This window comes from Scardinius erythrophthalmus (genome assembly GCF_964197995.2).
Source record: "Scardinius erythrophthalmus genome assembly, chromosome: 11".
NCBI lineage: Eukaryota > Metazoa > Chordata > Actinopteri > Cypriniformes > Leuciscidae > Scardinius > Scardinius erythrophthalmus.
Window position 1 is genome coordinate 40,720,805 of NC_138231.1, and position 18,331 is coordinate 40,739,135.

At 39.3% G+C, this 18,331-nt stretch overlaps 1 protein-coding gene across 1 annotated transcript in view; it reads right to left on the minus strand.

The window, feature by feature from the left end:
• Positions 1 to 1,810: 1,810 nt before the first annotated feature.
• The window catches only part of grm1a (glutamate receptor, metabotropic 1a), a gene marked incomplete at both ends in the record, with an annotated part of 30,867 nt that continues 14,346 nt past the window's right edge, over positions 1,811 to 18,331 (minus strand). The window contains 6 exons of the mRNA XM_081377881.1: positions 1,811 to 2,546; positions 4,243 to 5,185; positions 6,659 to 6,785; positions 7,605 to 7,776; positions 12,908 to 13,154; positions 15,386 to 15,621. Of these exons, the coding sequence (XP_081234007.1) occupies positions 1,811 to 2,546; positions 4,243 to 5,185; positions 6,659 to 6,785; positions 7,605 to 7,776; positions 12,908 to 13,154; positions 15,386 to 15,621 (2,461 nt within the window). The remainder of the gene's footprint in view (positions 2,547 to 4,242; positions 5,186 to 6,658; positions 6,786 to 7,604; positions 7,777 to 12,907; positions 13,155 to 15,385; positions 15,622 to 18,331) is intronic.

Sequence of the window (18,331 nt, forward strand, 5' to 3'; positions counted from 1 at the left end):
TAAAATCGCAGCCGCGATTGCGATTAATCGTGCAGCACTAGTTTGAACATAAACATTGAAATTTCAGTGCATGTCTGCGTGAGGTAAAAGGACACAAACTGTTGAAGCTCCGCCCCCTGTGCTGGGAGCAGCAGCTCATTTACATTTAAAAGGACAGACACAAAAACAGTGCGTTTTTGCTCACCCTCAAAAAGTGACAATTTTAACATGCTATATAAAAATACTTGTGTGGTGTTTTGAGCTAAAACTTCACATACACACTCTGGGGACATCAGAGACTTATTTTACATCTTGTGAAAAGGGCATTATACCACCCCTTTTAATAGTGTATTAAATATCCACTTGTATTTGCAATTCATAAAACAAAGTGCATTTCATTCTGAATCCATATAAGCACCAAGCTCTGTCTTACACTGAAAAGTTGGTGAATAAACTAAAGACAGCATTAGATATAAAATATTTATTTTACAGCATGATTTGTCCTGGCAAAAAGAGCATTTCCCTCATTTAACCATGTAAACAGGTGATCTGTCAATTACACTGAGCAAATGATTCTGTTCCCAAACAACTTACACTAAAATACCTAATATTACAATCCATTTTAACATTTACAATATGTAAGATATTCAAGAATATTGTTCTTTTGAGAGTTGCATCCTAATAGTCCTGTTAAACTTAAAGCGTTACAGTCGCAAATTCATGTGATAATCCTACGCAAAATTGGCAGTAAATGCTACAAGTTACCACTAGAAGCAACTACTCATAGATACATTTTAAAAATGGAACATTTAAAAGTTTGTAAAAGTTGCTGAAAAGTTACTCCAGCTTCAGTGCCACCATATACGTCCCTTTATCACAAAGAGCAAGTTATAAGACTTCGTTTTTAAAACTTACAAATATCTCACATTCTAATCATAGAAACATATAGCAGAAATACAAAGACACCATCTGTGTGGAAAACGATAGATGGCAGAACAGTATACAAATGTTTGAAAACATTGTTCCCATTTTCAAGGATGAGTTCACACATGACACAGTTTCTTTTATTTACCTTGGCTCCACATTTAAGCTAAAAAGTATTCTATACCTAACAATCAGCATTCTTGCCTTTGACTCTAAGCAAAAAGCACTGAAACTTACATTTGGGAGCCACAAGGAAATTGGAAAATACCTTAGCTGGGAAACTCCATATTCACTCATCCAGTCAACCAAGTGAGGGTTATTGTGCACACATGGTTTCATTGTTTCACTCTGACTTGTCCACAGTTACTGAAAACTGTTTAAAAATGGAAATCAGATACTAAAACCACACAGCAGCCTGATACTAGATGTGTGTGTTGTACTTATGTCTCAGTGCTGTCTACATCCACAAACCCTCATTTTTCCATCAACTTTTTGTTAGTAATAGTAATAGTAAGTAAACTTTTTAATCAGAACCAGTCCAGCTACATTGTTCAAAAGCACAAAATCCCAGAAAGTGCGTCTCATCCTGCTAAGAGTGTAATAGTAAAGCAGCAAGCTAGCATTATCACTCCTGGACTGTTGTGATGTCATTTGCCAGCGGATTTCGGGCACAGCAACACAATAATATTTGGCACTCCAACTTTCTGCAGCATTTTTGGAAAACGGATGCTGCCAGCGCTGCCTTAGAGAAAAATATTCCCAACAGGATGTCCCACTTGTTAATTTTATGGTCCTTCTTGCTTTTCTGAAACATTTTGACAAAGACTTGCAAAGATAGCCGAGTAAGCAAGCAAATTATATCCTGCAGTGATCGATTAATAAACAGCGGCGTCCTGAGCGTGTGCTTTTACAGCGTAAAAGAGCTTTGTTTTGGGGTGTAGTTCATATTTATGGAAAAGGGAGGGTTGTTATCAGAGCCGGGGGATCCGGGAATGGACTCCCCTGACCGAAGCGAATCCCTGAAGGGGGAAGGTGGAGTGAGCAGAGTCAGCTTACTCTGTGCCAACTCTTCCTCCACACCTTCCTCCTCCTCTTGTGTGGCACTCTCACACAGAAACCCCTGAATGAGGTCAAGAGCTTCCATTTCAGAACCTTCCACAGGGAACGCCTCTCCCTGCAAGGGAAGAGGCAGCTGATTGGTGGACAATTTATAGTCGATGGGGCTTGACTTGTTGCCCGTGCCAATTACAAATTGCTCAAAATTAGGAACCGTAGAGCTCAGAGTGTCCACCGGCCCCCCTTGAGGACAATCAGTGTTGTGGTCTATTAAATTAGGGGGGGAATAGGAAGGTGGTACCACTCCCTCCTGGGTTGTTGGATGTTGGGGACCCACATCGTGCCCCTCGTTGAGATTGTAGAGTTCCTTGTCTTCGGGGTGAGAGCCATTGGGGGGGGTGTTGAGACCAGCATCATATTCAGACTCGGGGGGTTGTGAGGCATTAGTTAGGGGTCGTATGACCGCCATCTGACTCTGGCCGACCGCTTGCCTCCTCACATGCACAGACAGTCTGTGGAACACACTCGACCCCCTCCCCTGGGGTCTGGCACCTGATTCAGACCATGACACAGACTTTCCATTAGGACTATGAATGAAACAGAGACCCAATGTTATTCCCATGGAGAAACACCAGAATGCGACACAGAGACAGAGAAGAACATGACAGAAAAATGATCATTATGCATGTCATCATTCATACAATTGATACAATTATCAGCCATAAAACTCATGATTAGGGTTAGCACACGATGCGTTACTCAACATTGTTAATTCATGAAGTCGCTGACAGAGACCTCCCTCAAACATGCTAATTGCATATGCTCATAATGACCTGCTTACAGAGCATTATGAAAGCCACGATGGCCCATTCTCTGCCATCCCTTCACTGCACTGCTATGCTTAAACTGAACGTCATGCAGTATGAATAAGGGTTTCATGGTATTCCCCTCAGTTTCAGATCAACGTGGCATTCGCTGTCCGCTCTTAGTGTAATTAAGTTAACCGGACAGAGAGGCCTCAGAGCTGAAAGCTGCATCAGAATCAAGGGGCGTTCACACAGACAGTGATTTGCAGCACCAAACTGGAAGTCACTCTTTTTCAATGAGAGTGAATAGACTCTGGGCGATGCGATGTGGGTGTGTGCAGTGACGCGTCAATTTAGAGAAACGTTTTAGTCTATGCAATTGAGCAGCGACTACCAATGGAAGGAAAGTTTTTACAAACATTAAGGTTTGTGCAAATGAGCATCGACTTAATGTGGCGTCAAGTGATGTGTCAACGTTAAAGGGATACTTTAAAATGAAAATTCTGTCATCATATACTCACCCTCATGTTGTTTCAAACCTGTATGAATTTCTTTCTTCTGCTGAACAGAAGAATATCAGTAACCAGACAGTTTCTGGTCTCATTGACTTCCATAGTATATTTTTTTCCTACTATGGAAGTCAATGAGACCAGAAACTGTCTGGTTACTGACATTCTTCTAAATATCTTCCTTTCTGTTCAGCAGAAGAAAGAAATTCATACAGGTTTGAAACAACATGAGGGTGAGTATATGATGACAAAATTTTCATTTTAAAGTGGAGTATCCCTTTAAGAAAAATTCATGTTTATGCGAATGAGCAGCGACTCGACAAGATTCCATGTCAAAATAAAATGACTTATTTTTAATTAATCAGATTTTTGATTAGATTTGTGATTAGATTTTCTAAAGCCCACCATTCACTTTGGGGGCATCGAGCTGTAGGAATGTCAACTAGCACAAAACATTACAGCAACCTCCAGTGATAAAATCATTGTCAGCGTAAACGGGGCATTAGAAGGGAATAGGATATGCGAGATACAGCCTCAGAGAACTGGGTTAAATTTTTAGTCAGGAGAAGGTTTGACATGGGGGGGAGGAGGCACACTGTGAAGTGGGTTAATACTGAGGAGGAGAGAGAGAGAGGGACTAAGTAAATGGGTAGTTTGATGAAAATTAGGTTATGTTTTTTGGAAGAGGACTCAGCACAGATAGAGGACGACCGGATAGTGTCAGTCCCTAGCCAAATGCTACGTACATACTCTTGGTTTGCAGCAGGTAGAAAAACATGGGAGAGACAACTCAAATACACACACATGCTAGAAAGAACACTTTCAGTGCTATCACTGCAGTCCAACTTGTTGGTGTGCTACTGAGAAAGAAATACTATTATTTTATTTCCATACGTTTCATAGCCTGTATGTGCATTTAGCTGATATTTCAGAAATGTGACTCAAACCTATTATTAGGTGTCACTCACTTGGTGCTGCCGGTCGCATTGTTGTTGTTCTTCTTCTTGCGAAACATGTTGAAGATGCTGTTGCTCTGGCAGGGAGCTGGCTTCCCATCGCCCACGTGCATACGAACCACGTCTGAGGTCGTGAAGGCGCTGCGCACGTTGCGCTCAGGCTTGGAGATGATGATGTACATCTTGGGTGTGAACATGCAGCCCAGTGCTACGGTAACACTGAGACTGACAGAGAAAGAGGTGGTGATGATCTTGTAGTTGGAGCCGAAGTAGATGGGAACAAAGGCCAGCCAGATGATGCAGGTGGTGTACATGGTGAACGCGATGTACTTGGCTTCGTTAAAGTTGGCCGGCACGTTGCGGGTCTTGAAGGCGTAGTATGTGCAGCTCATGATGAGCAGGCCATTGTAACCCAGCGGAGCCACTACGCCCACGTTACTTGTGTTACAGATGAGGAACACCTCCCTGATGCTGGGGTAGCTTTTCACCGGCTCGGGGGGTTCCAGCACGATCAGCGTGATCTCCACAGCCAGCTGGAGACTGATCAGGACGAAGGCGATGACCAGCTGGGCCCAGGCACTCATGAATCGGGGCTTGCGTGTGCAGATTTTCTTCTTGCTGCCGGCTAGGATGCGTGCAATGCGGTTGGTCTTGGTTACGAGGGCGGAGTAGCACATGGAGGACGACAAGCCCACCAGGAGGCGCTGCAGGTAGCAGGAGAACACAGTGGGACGCGCGATGAGTGTGAAGGGGCAGATGTAGCCAAGGAAGATACCCGCCAGGATGATATAGCAGAGCTCACGGCTGGAGGACTTCACCACCGGCGTGTCACGGTACTGGATGAAGATGAAGGTGACGAACAGCGTTACCAGGATGCCGAGGCAGGAGAACACCACTGCGATGATGGACTCCACGCTGCTCCACTCTAGGTATTTGAGCGGGAGAGGCTTGCATTCTGGAATAAAGCAGATAGGAAGTCAAAGTTAAGTGGAAAATAAATGAAGAACAGGACAACGAGACACAAAGAATTGGACTTCTGGATCTGCCAATCTTCTTGGTTGAGATTGAATCGCTAACATGCGGTTTATTTACCATGCGTGTGAGTTTTGATGTTGTAATAACATTGGATAAATTATAAAGAAAATGGACAAATCTAGTTTAAAATATGTTGGTTTCACATGGTAAAACTCAGATGTGACTTTAAGAAAAGTTTCATTGTTATTAATTTAAAATGACTGTTTTATATTTTTTCATCTATTATTTTAATGGCTTTTTATAACAGGACAGTTAAAAATGAAAACATGCTTTTTATAGAAGAGGTCTATTCAAGTTATATGTACACTACCTTTCAAAAGTTTGGGGTCAGTAAGATTTTTTTTAAATAAATGGATTCTTTTATTCAGCATAGATGCATTGAAATTGATCAAAAGTTACAGTGAATACTTTTACATTGTTAAAATTAACAGTATTTATTTGAAATAGAATTTGTTTTTAACATTCTTTTCATTAATGAATCCTGAAAAATATATATATATCACGGTTTCCACAAAAATATTACGGAGCACAACTGATAAGCACCAAATCAGCATATTAGAATGTGAAGCATCGTTTGACACGGAAGATTGCAGTAATGGCTACTGAAGATATTGCTTTCACATCACAGAAATAAATTACATCTTAAAATATTCAAATCGAATTTTGTACAATATATATTTTTAAGTTGTTTTAAACTGTAGTAATATTTCACAATATTACTGTTTTTTATTAAATAAATGCAGCCTTAGATTTCTTTAAGACACATAAAAAAACGGTAATGTAACGTTAATTACTTTAATATATTTTTGAATAAATTAATAGAAGAGTGTCATCGACCCTTAAGCATATGCCCCACTTTTTCTGTGTGCATTCTTAATGCTCTCATTCTCTATGACAGAGCTTTCTATACATCTCTGAAGGGCCTCTCTTTCTCATTCACTATGACAGAGCTTTTTCTCGATCTCAGATCAGTCTGTCTCTCTGGTAATCAGAATTCCCTGTTGCTGCTCAGGTTCCGTGGTGAAACTGTTGAGCCTGACACACGGCTGCTGGGTACTAATGGGATTCCAACCTCAACGTTATCCAGCTCTGCTCGCTGCTGCAAAGAGCTGTCAAAATAACGCGCGGCTCACAGCCCAGAGGGAGAGAAAGGGGTGGTGTTGGGTAAGTAGGATGCGAAGGGCATAGAGAGGAGTGATAGCAAAAGAGCCGGCAGGGTAAATGGGCTGAACAGAATCTAAAGTCATAAACGTTGCCAGAATACAGCAAATTAGTATTTTTGAGTTTGAGCTATTCTCAATGAAATAGTGGTCTAAGTATTTGAATAAAGAGCTATTTTAATAAATGTGTGGATAACTGGGAGAGTGAATAATATGTAAACAAAGTCTCTTACCTGACAGTTCGTCATCAGGCCACCAGCCCAGGTCACAAGCTTTGCAGGTGAACTCATCCTGAACGTATTCATTATCTTTACATGTAGTGCAGATCCAGCAGCAACTCACTTCACCTTTACGGATAACCTACAATCAGAAAGCCAGAACTCTTACACTGAGTGTTAAAAGTTAAAACTTCATTGATCTCGCACTAACTAACAATGGAAACTTTTATTTACAGTATATTGGTATTAGTATATATAGAAAGTAACATTAGCCTAAATTAATAAATGCCGCAAAAATATTAGCTCATTGTTAGTTCATGTTAATTATTACATTTACTTTATTATTATTATTATTATTATTATGTATATTTTAGTTATTTATTTTATATAAATGGATTGAAATGATACATTTTCTTGAGATATTAATTTACTTGCATGAAATATTGAGACTGAAGACTTAAAAAAAAACTAAAATGTAAGATATTCATTAACACAAGTATCATAGTTTTGCTTCTCAAGTAAATTTGAGGCCAAATATTTTTGGATTTTTTTTACTGGAAAATTATACAAAATCAAAAATAGGATTTTTTATTTATTTTTGCAGTGTACAACATTACTGCAGAGTCTTACCCCAGATGTGTTAGTTGACAAGGTTAAACTGGAAACCATAAATATGAAATATGTCAATACTGTATAAGTTTCCATCCCGTCATTGGACAATCAAAAGGATGGTCCCGCCCCTAACTCACGAAATTGGGTTGAACTAATCTTGTTGCACTGGGCTGGGTGAGGGAAGCCCAAACAAGCAGAACAATGTTTTGATAGCTCAGGGAAGCAACACACTCATGGAAGTAGAATCTTAGAAAGTATTTAACAAACAAAAACAGCACACTTCAGCTTTAAAGTGCTTTCATCTGGAGAAATGATGTACTATGCATACATAATTATGGCACATACACACCTTGATCTGTCCCTTGGAGCATGGGTCGCTGCAGACAGATCGGACCATCTCAGTGCGGTTCGTCATGAGTTTGTAATCACTGATGCTTAGGAGACCTTCATGCCACGACCCCACCTTAATGTAATCAAAGCGGCCAATCTCCTCCACATACTGTAGATTCATAATGTCATACCTTAGATAGAAGAAAAAGTCAGAGAGGCAATGATATGGGTAGATAAAAAAAGAGAAAGAAAAAGCGCAAGTCTTCCATAATAAGTAGCTCAGTGTTGCTGAAGCCTCGGGTCTAGCAAGAGGCAGAGTTCACACTTTTACCATGTTCACACATTCAAGTCTCTCAACTTTCCATCCTCCACCTGGGATATGAATCCACAACCTCCCGAGTGCTCAGTCCACTCATCCATACTAATGACACTCCCTATCTTACAGATGAGGCAAAGTTTCACAAACGCACACATGTACACAAAGCCGTGGCAGTCTTGGCAGCAGTGGAACTGTCATCTTTTGTTCATGTATAGCCAGGGTGACAGGAGCTGACCGCATCATGGTATTGGAGTGGAGAGGACTGAAGCATCTCCTTGAGACAGGCAATCTGTTCCACTCCAAGCCCATTACCATCCGATATGCACCTCTTTGCATGTGTTGGTTAGGCTGCCAAATCTAACCTGACGGTGATGATCAATTGTTGCCTTAGAGTAAGGCAGGGCAACTATTGCCTTTGAGATCCACTTTCCAGCTGAGTTTAGCTCTAATCAAACACACCTGACCAAGCTAATCAAGGGCTGGGTCCGAAAATGTAGGTAGCTGCCTTGCTGCCTTATCATACAATGGCCCTGTCCCAAATGGCGCACTTCATGTGGACTTTCAGTCTCGTGGACTTAAATTGCGCGTGCTCACTGAGTCTACGAGTCCGTAGGCCGTCCCATTCAGCATTTTAACGCTCTGAATTGTGCTCAGCAGCGCCCCCTTTGTACCCCGCATACAGATGCAGGCTCCACACACTTTAACTACCCAGGAATCCTTGCGAAAGGCCAATCAGACAACAGATGGAAGGAGATTTCTCTCATGGACAATTGTTGACATGGCTGAGAAGAAAATATATACCTAGATGTACATTTTACCAGTTGTTACCTACAGTTTATACAAACATTATGGTCATCGACCAGTGGTTGATGTCTCAAACGTAATAATAGCGCGTTGAATAATACGATCGCATTATGATTCATTAAATAAATAGAACCGAATGTCAGGGCTTTACTGAGTCATATGTAAACATAGAATGAATATTGAAACCTGTAAATTCATCTGAAACTCATGCACATTTTCATTATGTGTTAAAATTGTAATCTTAGTTCAAATGGAACATTATGCATTATTTTGTACAACTGTATCATTTAAATAAGCAGGATGTATCTATTGGCTAATGCCCAGGTGGCATGCACAATATCAAAATATAGAACTGTAAAATTAGGCTGTGCAGTTGACATGGAGATAAGATGTCTGAGCGCAAAAATGTGATTTCTCCTGTCCAACAACAACCAGACCGTTATTTCCGGGGTGACGATCGAGTCTGTCCCAAAAATACCTCTCAATGCGCCCTCGTGGACTCGTGCCAAGGGCCCTATAGGTCTGCACTACATGACGTCACCAAAGTGTGGACTCTGAGGAAGTCCACAAGTCCGGAGTGTGCCATTTGGGACAGGGCCAATGACTTTGTAGGCAGCGATTCTGCACGGAGGTACCTTTTCAGACAGACTTCTGAGGCAGCGTAACGGTTTAATGATCTACAGCCAAATAGAACAAGCTTTGGTGATAACTAAGCAAATATTTAATAACTGCAATATTATTTCTCTCTAGAAATGACATCAGAGGTCATGTCAGAAATGAGAAAACATTGTTAAAAAAACAACAAAAAAAACGACATTTACACACAAACTGACCACCAATCGCAACTTTTAGATGTCATCTTATTTTTTAGTTCAACTGTCACAGAATGGAAAGCACAGGATTGTGGGATATCAAAGGCAGGATAACTATAACAGGCAGGTGTGTTTGATCAAGGTTGGAGTTAAACCCTTCAGGAAAGTGGATCTGTGGGCCTAGGGTTGCCACCTTTGATTTGTGAAAAACCGGGACCGAAATCATTGTTTTTGCATGATTTTCCAGCGTAGTTTTTCCTTCATATTTAACTGAAATTTTTAACTGTAAAAAAAAAAAAATCTTGCATCACAATAAGTTTAGTGACAACATGTTACAATGTTTATATGGTACAATTTCTGGTAAGCTACGTTTTTTATTATTGCTTGAAACAAATTTCAGGATTTCAATTCAGTTCAATTCTTGTGATTTGATTTAATTGACTAATTTGGATAAATATTAGGTACACAAGATAGGCATTAGTTTTTCTCAAGAAAAAAAATTCACCTAATGCTGTAAACATACAGAGAGCCCTATCAGCTGGTAGTATTATTTAAGGTTAAAAATAACTCAAATTAGGCATATAATGCGTTTTTTATTACAATAACAACTTTATTTAATGATAAGTAAAAAGCTCTTTTTTTCTAGCCAACTAAGTGCTATAGCCCAGGGGTTTTCAAACTTTTTGTGTGTGTGGACCACTATTTGTATTTAAGAATTTTCGCGGACCACCTCATAATACACATAATAAAATACAGAGTCCTACCTGAATTAATCTGCACCTCTAAATAGGCTTAGGCTACTAGCACTAAAACTATAACTGGTCATCACATCAGTAGCTACAACAGACTTGTTAAAAGAAAGTTTACTGCACACAACGGCTGCCACATATTTAATTTATTTATTTACTCAAGCGCCCGATCGAGGGCAATCAGGGCATAATCAGGTTCATTTGAACAACAGGCTTGAAATATATACAGTAATAAGAACACTGGAATATAGTCAACATTTCAAAACCTTTGGCGATTTTAGGGGATTATTAATCTTCAGAGTTTTACAAGTCCTCAAAAAGTACAGGCTTGAGTTTGTCCACTTAACAGCACATCTGCAAAACATTTCAGAAACGCGAGATCAAGAAACTAACTGGAAATTAAAATAATAACAGGCCTTATTCATTCCATTTATAAACATTTCGTTTCATAAACTAGATGCCTATTACTGTGCGTTCACAGTTATAGACCCCTTTTGCGCCTACGTCACGGCGCTAGCTGGAGGCAAAACAAACGGAAAACTGGAGGCGGTTAATACAAACCAGCACCGATTCGGCTACATAATAAGGAGCTTAAATTATTATTTTTATTATTAAAAGTCATTTTGTTGTGTTCTTGGGTGCAAGAATCAATGAAAAATGAGTATGCTGTATCTGGAATTTTTATTTCTAGAAAATATTCATATCATTAAAATTGCACCGTAGTGTCACTCTTTACATTGTCGTCTTGGCGCTGGCTAGGCAGAACTGCAGATCGCACCACACAAGTCTTTACATGACCATTCAGCACATAGTTATTGGTCAAGCGTATCACTAGACGCGGCAGGCGCGAATTTGACATAATCCCTTTTTGTACACATTGTATCAATTCGCGCGTCAAGAGCGAAATTGACGCGCGTAAAAACAAAAGTTTGAAGCGAAATTTCATCCGGTGTGAACGCACCATTAAAGGCTATGCGTGTGATGTGATAATGAGAACATATTAATTTGCCTCTGCCCTTTTCTCCTCAGAGAACCTGTTGCTATCCACCGAACCAATGTTGTGGTTCTAACGGCACTGAACTTGAATGTCACGGCCGATCACCACTAGGCTATTAGTAATCACACAATAACTTGACTATTTAATTAAAATGTTATATCAATATAGGCCTACATATTCTTTTTACTTTTCTTTTTTTATGGGAATTTCCTGGTAAAATGAAGGTAAAAAAAATATTATTTTATATTTTATTTTGCCTTTCCACGGACCACCTGCAGTACCCTCACGGACCACTAGTGGTCCGCGGACCACAGTTTGGGAATGGCTGCTATAGCCTATATTATGGTCATCAAATGGCTTTCCTGAGGTAAATGTTAGGATATGTGACAATTGTTCTCCAGCTGTTTTATTGACCCTTTCCGCGGTTGAAAAACACTGATTGATCAATATTATGTATGATGAATATACATTTTGGTAAGTTGTACTGTTTCTTTTAACATTGTTCATTCGTGTTTATTTACTATTAGCTAGAGATGATCGGTTCACGTGCCGCTAGGGATCTTTCACGTCACATTTACAAACGGCAAAACGTGTTTATTGTTTGAATTTCGTAATAAAATTGACAGAATCTGAGAGCTGAGATTTTTTTTTATATCATAAGTAACCTGCTCTGTCTAGTCTGTCAGTCTCCGTGTCCTCTTTGCTTCGCGATTTTTCTGTGCGTGAGAAAATGGATGTGTGGCGTGAGAGCGTGTGAAAAGTGTCAATTGCGTGTGGCAGCTCTGCAGTAACAGTAGAAGGAAACGGTTTAATTTGAAACCAGGAAATTCTACTTTAGAAGTACATTTTCACAGAAAACCCGGACAATTCGTGTCCCGGGAAAAAATATACATTTTCCGGGACTGTCGCTCAAAAAAGAGAACAATCCCTGGAAAACCGGGACGGGTGGCAACGCTATGTGGGCCTTGAGTTGAGAATGGGTATTCACAATGGTCCGTGTCACACTGGCCATTCAGCTATGAGTTGTCATACTGACTTTAAACTAGATCTTTTCCTAAATCTAGTGAGCTGGCTTCCAAGACACCTTCCTAAAACTCATTGAAATATCAGATTTGGAACTCTCAACATAAGCAGCAATTCCACACACAATTGTTTGTGATGTTAGCATGTTGCTAAGCTAACAGCATAATACTCCAAGCATAAACAAAAATATTGGGTTACACAGTCAATTTTACTCTAAGTTATAAGCTGGTATCAGCTGGTAGCTGGACAGGCTTGTTTTACAGTGGCTTTGGGCACTTTTTAAACTCAAGGACCTGCTGTCTGTCATGTTAAACGAGCGAAACACCAGCTTTGCCAGGCTGGGAGGTCAGCAGTGAACAGCAAACCAGCATAGGTTGGTTTAAATGTTTGTTTGTTAGTTTTTTTTTTTTTTTTTTGCAGAATTTCAGCACGTTTGGGTTAACGTGTTGCATAAACACATCCATAAAAATACACATATTTTGGGTAAACAGTCCATTTTTATTTACTCTGAACTATTTTAGCACCGAAAGAGCACTTTACTATTAGCAGTTAAAGGGGCAGGTATAGCTTACTAGGTTTTGGAACAGAGCACTAGTACATATTAGTCTTGCCATTTACCTCCCAGGCGAGTCTCCGTTTACATCAAAGTAGATTTCCTCCCCAGATACGCCGGCAAAGGAGGTCTTGAGTATATAGTCCAGCAGCTTACTGCCGTCAATGGGATCCATCGCCTCACACAGGCCAACGTCGTCCGGGCACAGCTCTTTGTGCATATCATGAAGGCCATGAGCCATTGCATAAATCGCATTGATCACAAAGCCCATCTTGCTGTCCTGGACATAGTTGTCTTTCAAGCTCTCATTTCCTGTCAGGGAAAGATTTTAAACAAGTGTGTGAGATTAAAGTAAGAACTATTTTCATATTTGTGCCACTCTGCCTCCATCCATGCAGGATTTGACATGTTTATCTGTTGGAATTGCTTGCAATTTAAACAATTAGAAAATTCTGACACTAGATGAATCCAGCCAGAGGCTCTGTGCTGTCAAAATATAAACCAAAAAATTGCAAATTTTCTCATTATTATAGACTGACTAAAGGCAGAATGTCACTTTGTCTAAATGTTATATATAATTGTATGCCCCTAATATTAAAATATGATCACATTTAGAGAGTGTCACTAAGAGTGAATAAAGGGAAGGAGAGTCCTGCTGGCAGGCTGGCAAACTACATGCGTTCACTTAGTTTCAAATCTTAGCACTGGCAAGCCACTGCAAAAAAAGCCATATTCATAAGCCAGCTGATGGAAAAGCCATTCCAGTGCTACATTCAAGAGAGATCAGAGGCAAGAAATAAAATCATAGATTCATTAAATAGAATTCTCATTTAAATGCAGTTTCTGGAAGTTGTGCACTGTCTTGTTTTTCAGTAAAAATGCCATCCTTAAAACAAAATATATTCACATGAAAAAAAACCTGCCATTGCCATTAGTTAAATGTTTTTGTTGTTGTTGTTGTTTTAAGCATAAACTAATCAGAATTTAGTGAGATTTTTGCTTAAAACAAGAAAATAAATGTAAACATTAAAATAATGTGCCAATGAGATAAGAAAAATAAACTATATTCACTGAAAATAAGTTAATTTATCCAGTAAAATAATGAAAATAATAATTTATCCAGTTTTGCTTTAAAGGATGTTTAGATATTTGTACAGGAAAAACAAAACAAAAATACTGATTTAGAAAATGATTTTTTGCAGTGAATAAATCATCCAAGTGAACTCTTCACTCTTACACGCATGCAGACGGTGTGGGTATACCTCGTTACTCTGTGACTGTCTTTTTTTGCGCATTCACACAGTTTCACACACACTTTGTGACGGAATATTCTCCTTGTGCAACAAGCTTCTCTTGTGCTTTCAGTGCCATCAAGCCAAGCAGCACATAAAAGCTGGACTGATATCTTACTTTGGCAGCATACAGTCTGACCTTGCTTGACTTTTAGACTAAACTGAAGTCTTCTCGAAATACAGCTCATCAAAAGTTAAAGATCAATATCAATCTGATTCCTATCCAAGTGCATGGTCAGGCTACAACAATGAAACGTGAGACAAAGAATAGCACAAATCATAGCACACTTTGAGCTCAATGCCCATAGTGTATGTTTATTTTACAGTGTCAGCAGCTTAATAAATGATAATGATGAAACTAACTGATGTATTTCTGTAATTTCCCATCTTCACTGTATGTGATGTACCTCTCTGAACTGCACATCATCTTCATAACTGAGAATAGCTCTGCCAATCAAATAAGCCAAACACAGTCCAACCTATTGTGCTGTCTGTTGCCATAGTGAAGTGCTTCTTCAGTGCAGGTATCATAACATCATAATGTCTCTCATCAACTCTCACTTACCACCATGAGTGTCTTTCAGAAGAAGAGAACAATAACAAACTTTAAGCTTATTAAAGCAATCAAAAACGAACCGACATTACTACAGTCTTATATATTTAGGATTCTAGTGATTCAATTACAATATGTGTCTGATTATTGTTATGCTAGCAAAATAAAGTTTTGATTAACTGTGGGAGAAGCAGCATGTTTTCTCAAGCACTGTCTCTCAACAATACAATATTATGTATAGAACAAAAAAAATTATTTCTATGTGGACAAGCAAATGTGAAAATTATTGGAAAAGCACAAAAGATGAGGGCATACAACTCAGTTTACCTATGTCACCTTTTAAAGCGCCAACCAGAGGATAATAACATGGAAAAAATGGAGGGAAATATACAGAGTTACCAAACATAATTCAGTAAAATGTCATCATGCACACAATATTTTCCTGAAAACTGAATAATTAAATCAGACAAAATAACAAATCTTTTTCATTCAATTGCCAAACAGACCATATACAATAATATATACGTATATATGTATATTATATAATATAATATACAGAATTATACAAATATATCACATTTACTTGTTCTCCTTCATTTTATTTAGCCTAATATGAAATGTTATTCTTATTAGATATCAAGTGATATCTTGCATATTCATACAGATATCATTTGAATGTCTTTTGGTTCTTTGTTTACCTGTGCAGATTTTCTGGAAGTTATGGTTCTCCTGGGGATGACCAGGAATGCGGCACTGGAAGCGGTACTGCCAGAACTCGGCAAACCACGGGTTCCTTGTGTTGGTGTCCAGACTCAGCTTCAGAAAGTACTCATTAAACGACTGAACTTCTTCCGTTTGCAACTTCATTGTGATCCCACCATCTGCTTCCTGCTCAAATCCTTCTACCACCTCATCACGATCTGCCCAGCCATCACTTTAGAAGAAAAGAGAGAACATAACATGTCAGAGGATGAGGAGTTTGTGTCATAACGATCCAGCTTCTTTGTATAAACACAGCTTTCATTTTTCATACAAATGAGAAGAGATTCAGTGGGCACCAAAGCATTTAGTGTTGAGCTGTGAGTGGTTGTGTTTAGTTGATCTAATTTAATTCTGGGAGTAAACAGAACATTTCAGGATTTTTTAAACATGGAACTTCTGAACAAATAAATACATTAAAATAAAAATGATGAAAAGTTATATTTCTTGAATGACAGCAGCATTCTATTCCTTGAGACTAAGACATTATGAAAGTCATCTTCTCACTTAAAAAATTATGCCAATAATATAAATGTATTTAAAACTGAATTATTTATTTATTACTAAATTAGAAGCATACTTTTGGACCCCATTTTCTTTCTCTCCTCTTTCAATCCTCTCATATTTCTCACAGTTACTGCCAAATTTTTGCTCATTTTGTTTTGTTATTCAATATCTTCATCATTCTCTGCTCGCCCATCCTTCCTCTGCTTCTCCATGTGGTATCATACAGTGAATTAGACAAAATTACCTTTTAGAGGCTTTGACCTAAAATACATCTCCCTAAACAGCTTTGCACCCCACAGTAGAGCAGAAAATGGCAGAGATTAGATAGAGCAGAGCTCTACAGAGAGTTTTATAACCTCTATGAATAATGAATGAGCTGAAGCTCAGGCAGAAACTCATGTGTGCTGCTATGATAGGCAGGTATGGCCGTGTCCTGAGGCTGAAGACAGGCTAACTAGAGAGGTGATGGGCCATACTATAGGAGGACAGGCGCTGTTTGACTTCATCACGGCACAATCCTTCCCTATTTCCATGCGTAGATTAATCTCAACATGTTCACCTTCCCCAAATCATTTTTGACTTTCTCGTTTCTCGCATCGTCTCAATGCACATTAATTGTGCCCTCTGTTTACCACTTATTTTCTCCTCTTCTCTCCATCCTCACTTTTCGTTCTGGTCTTTTGAACTTTCTATTCATCAAAGATTCCTGAAAATAATGTATCCAAAATATTAAGCAGCCCAACTATTTTTACCATTGATAATAATTCAGCAAATCAGCACATTCAAATGATTTCTGAAGGTTCATGTGTAACATGTATGCTGTTTTTACTTTGTTTCATTGTGTTTTTGGTTCTGTCCTGTTTACCCGTGTGCCCTGTCAGCTGACCTAGTTGTCCTAGTTTGTTTCTGTTTGATTTATTACACCTGTCGTCCAATTAATTCCTCCCTCCCTCGGCTCCACCAGAAACCATCGCCCTGACGGCTCCACCGGGCTCCCTCTTCCCACCAGCTCCGCCTTGGTCAGATGTCGTCCTGCCTGCACCTTCGGCTCCATCTGGCTCCACCTTCGTCCTCAGTCCCACCAGCTCCACATCAGTCCTCAGGCTCCCTGATTTCACCTTGGACGCTAGTGCCAGTGATGTCTCGTCGGCTACACCTAGGTCTCCATCTCCTCCATCGGTCGTCCCCAGGGTGTCGTTTGTTGTTCTGCTTTGTTTTGTTGAAGCTTTGCCATCACAGGAATAAATTATATTTTAAAGTCGACATATAGCGCCGTTGCGCTTCGGGCGACGAAAGTTCGAGTCCCGGCTCGCGGACCTTTCCCAATCCCGTCCCCTCTCTCTCTCCAACCTTGCTTCCTGTCCACTCTATACTATCCTATCATAATAAAGGCAGGAAAAAATCGTCAAAAAAAAATCTTAAAAAAAAAATACATTTAAAAGTAATATGTATTTTTAATAAAATAAATGCAGCTTTGGTTATCATAAGAGACTTCTTTCAAAAACATTTCACAAGATGTAAAATAAGTCTCTGATGTCCCCAGAGTGTGTATGTGAAGTTTCAGCTCAAAATACCCAACAGATCATTTTTTACAGCATGTTTAAATTGTCATTTTTTGGGTCTCAGAAAAACGCGCTGTTTTAGTGTGTGCCCTTTAAATGCAAATGAGCTGCTGCTGGACGACCCAGGGGGCGGAGCTTCATGAGCTCGCGCTCAGTCTCTCAGGACAATTTCATCTCACAGAAGGAAGATAATATCAGAAACTCTCAGTAACGGTGTTCATTTCGAGTCGGACAATAATGCCTACAGAGTCAGAGTGCTGTATAGAGATGAAACAGGTATAGTTTAGTAGTTTAATTACGGTTATTATAACATATTTGTCATCTGCTTGTATGTATCCATTATTTATTAATAGTCTACAAGTCTGCTGTTTCGGACCAGGTCCGAATGATGATCAAACATATACTGATGAGTTTAATAAAGTTTATTGTACACAAAAGATGAAGCGTCAGTTTTACTTCAGAAAATCACCGTAAGAGCTGAGTAAACACAGTAAGTTATTAGAAGTGCGCAAGTACATAAACGAATTTCGGTAGAGTTGAGGGAGCATTCCTGTGGGCGGAGGTTAGTCAAAAAACGGTTTTAATGACATCATTAAAGAAAGAAGTAGAGGGATGTAGTCCAAACGGGCCGTTCGATGTAGGCGACTTCTGTTAAATAAAATATCTCGCTTGGCATTGAACTTTGAGCTTTATAATTTTACAGATATTATTTATGCTCTAACAGCAACATTACACACTAACTAAAGTTTGAAACATGGGATCACGAAGAACGGGACCTTTAAAATCTTACCGACCCTAATCTTTTGAATGGTAGTG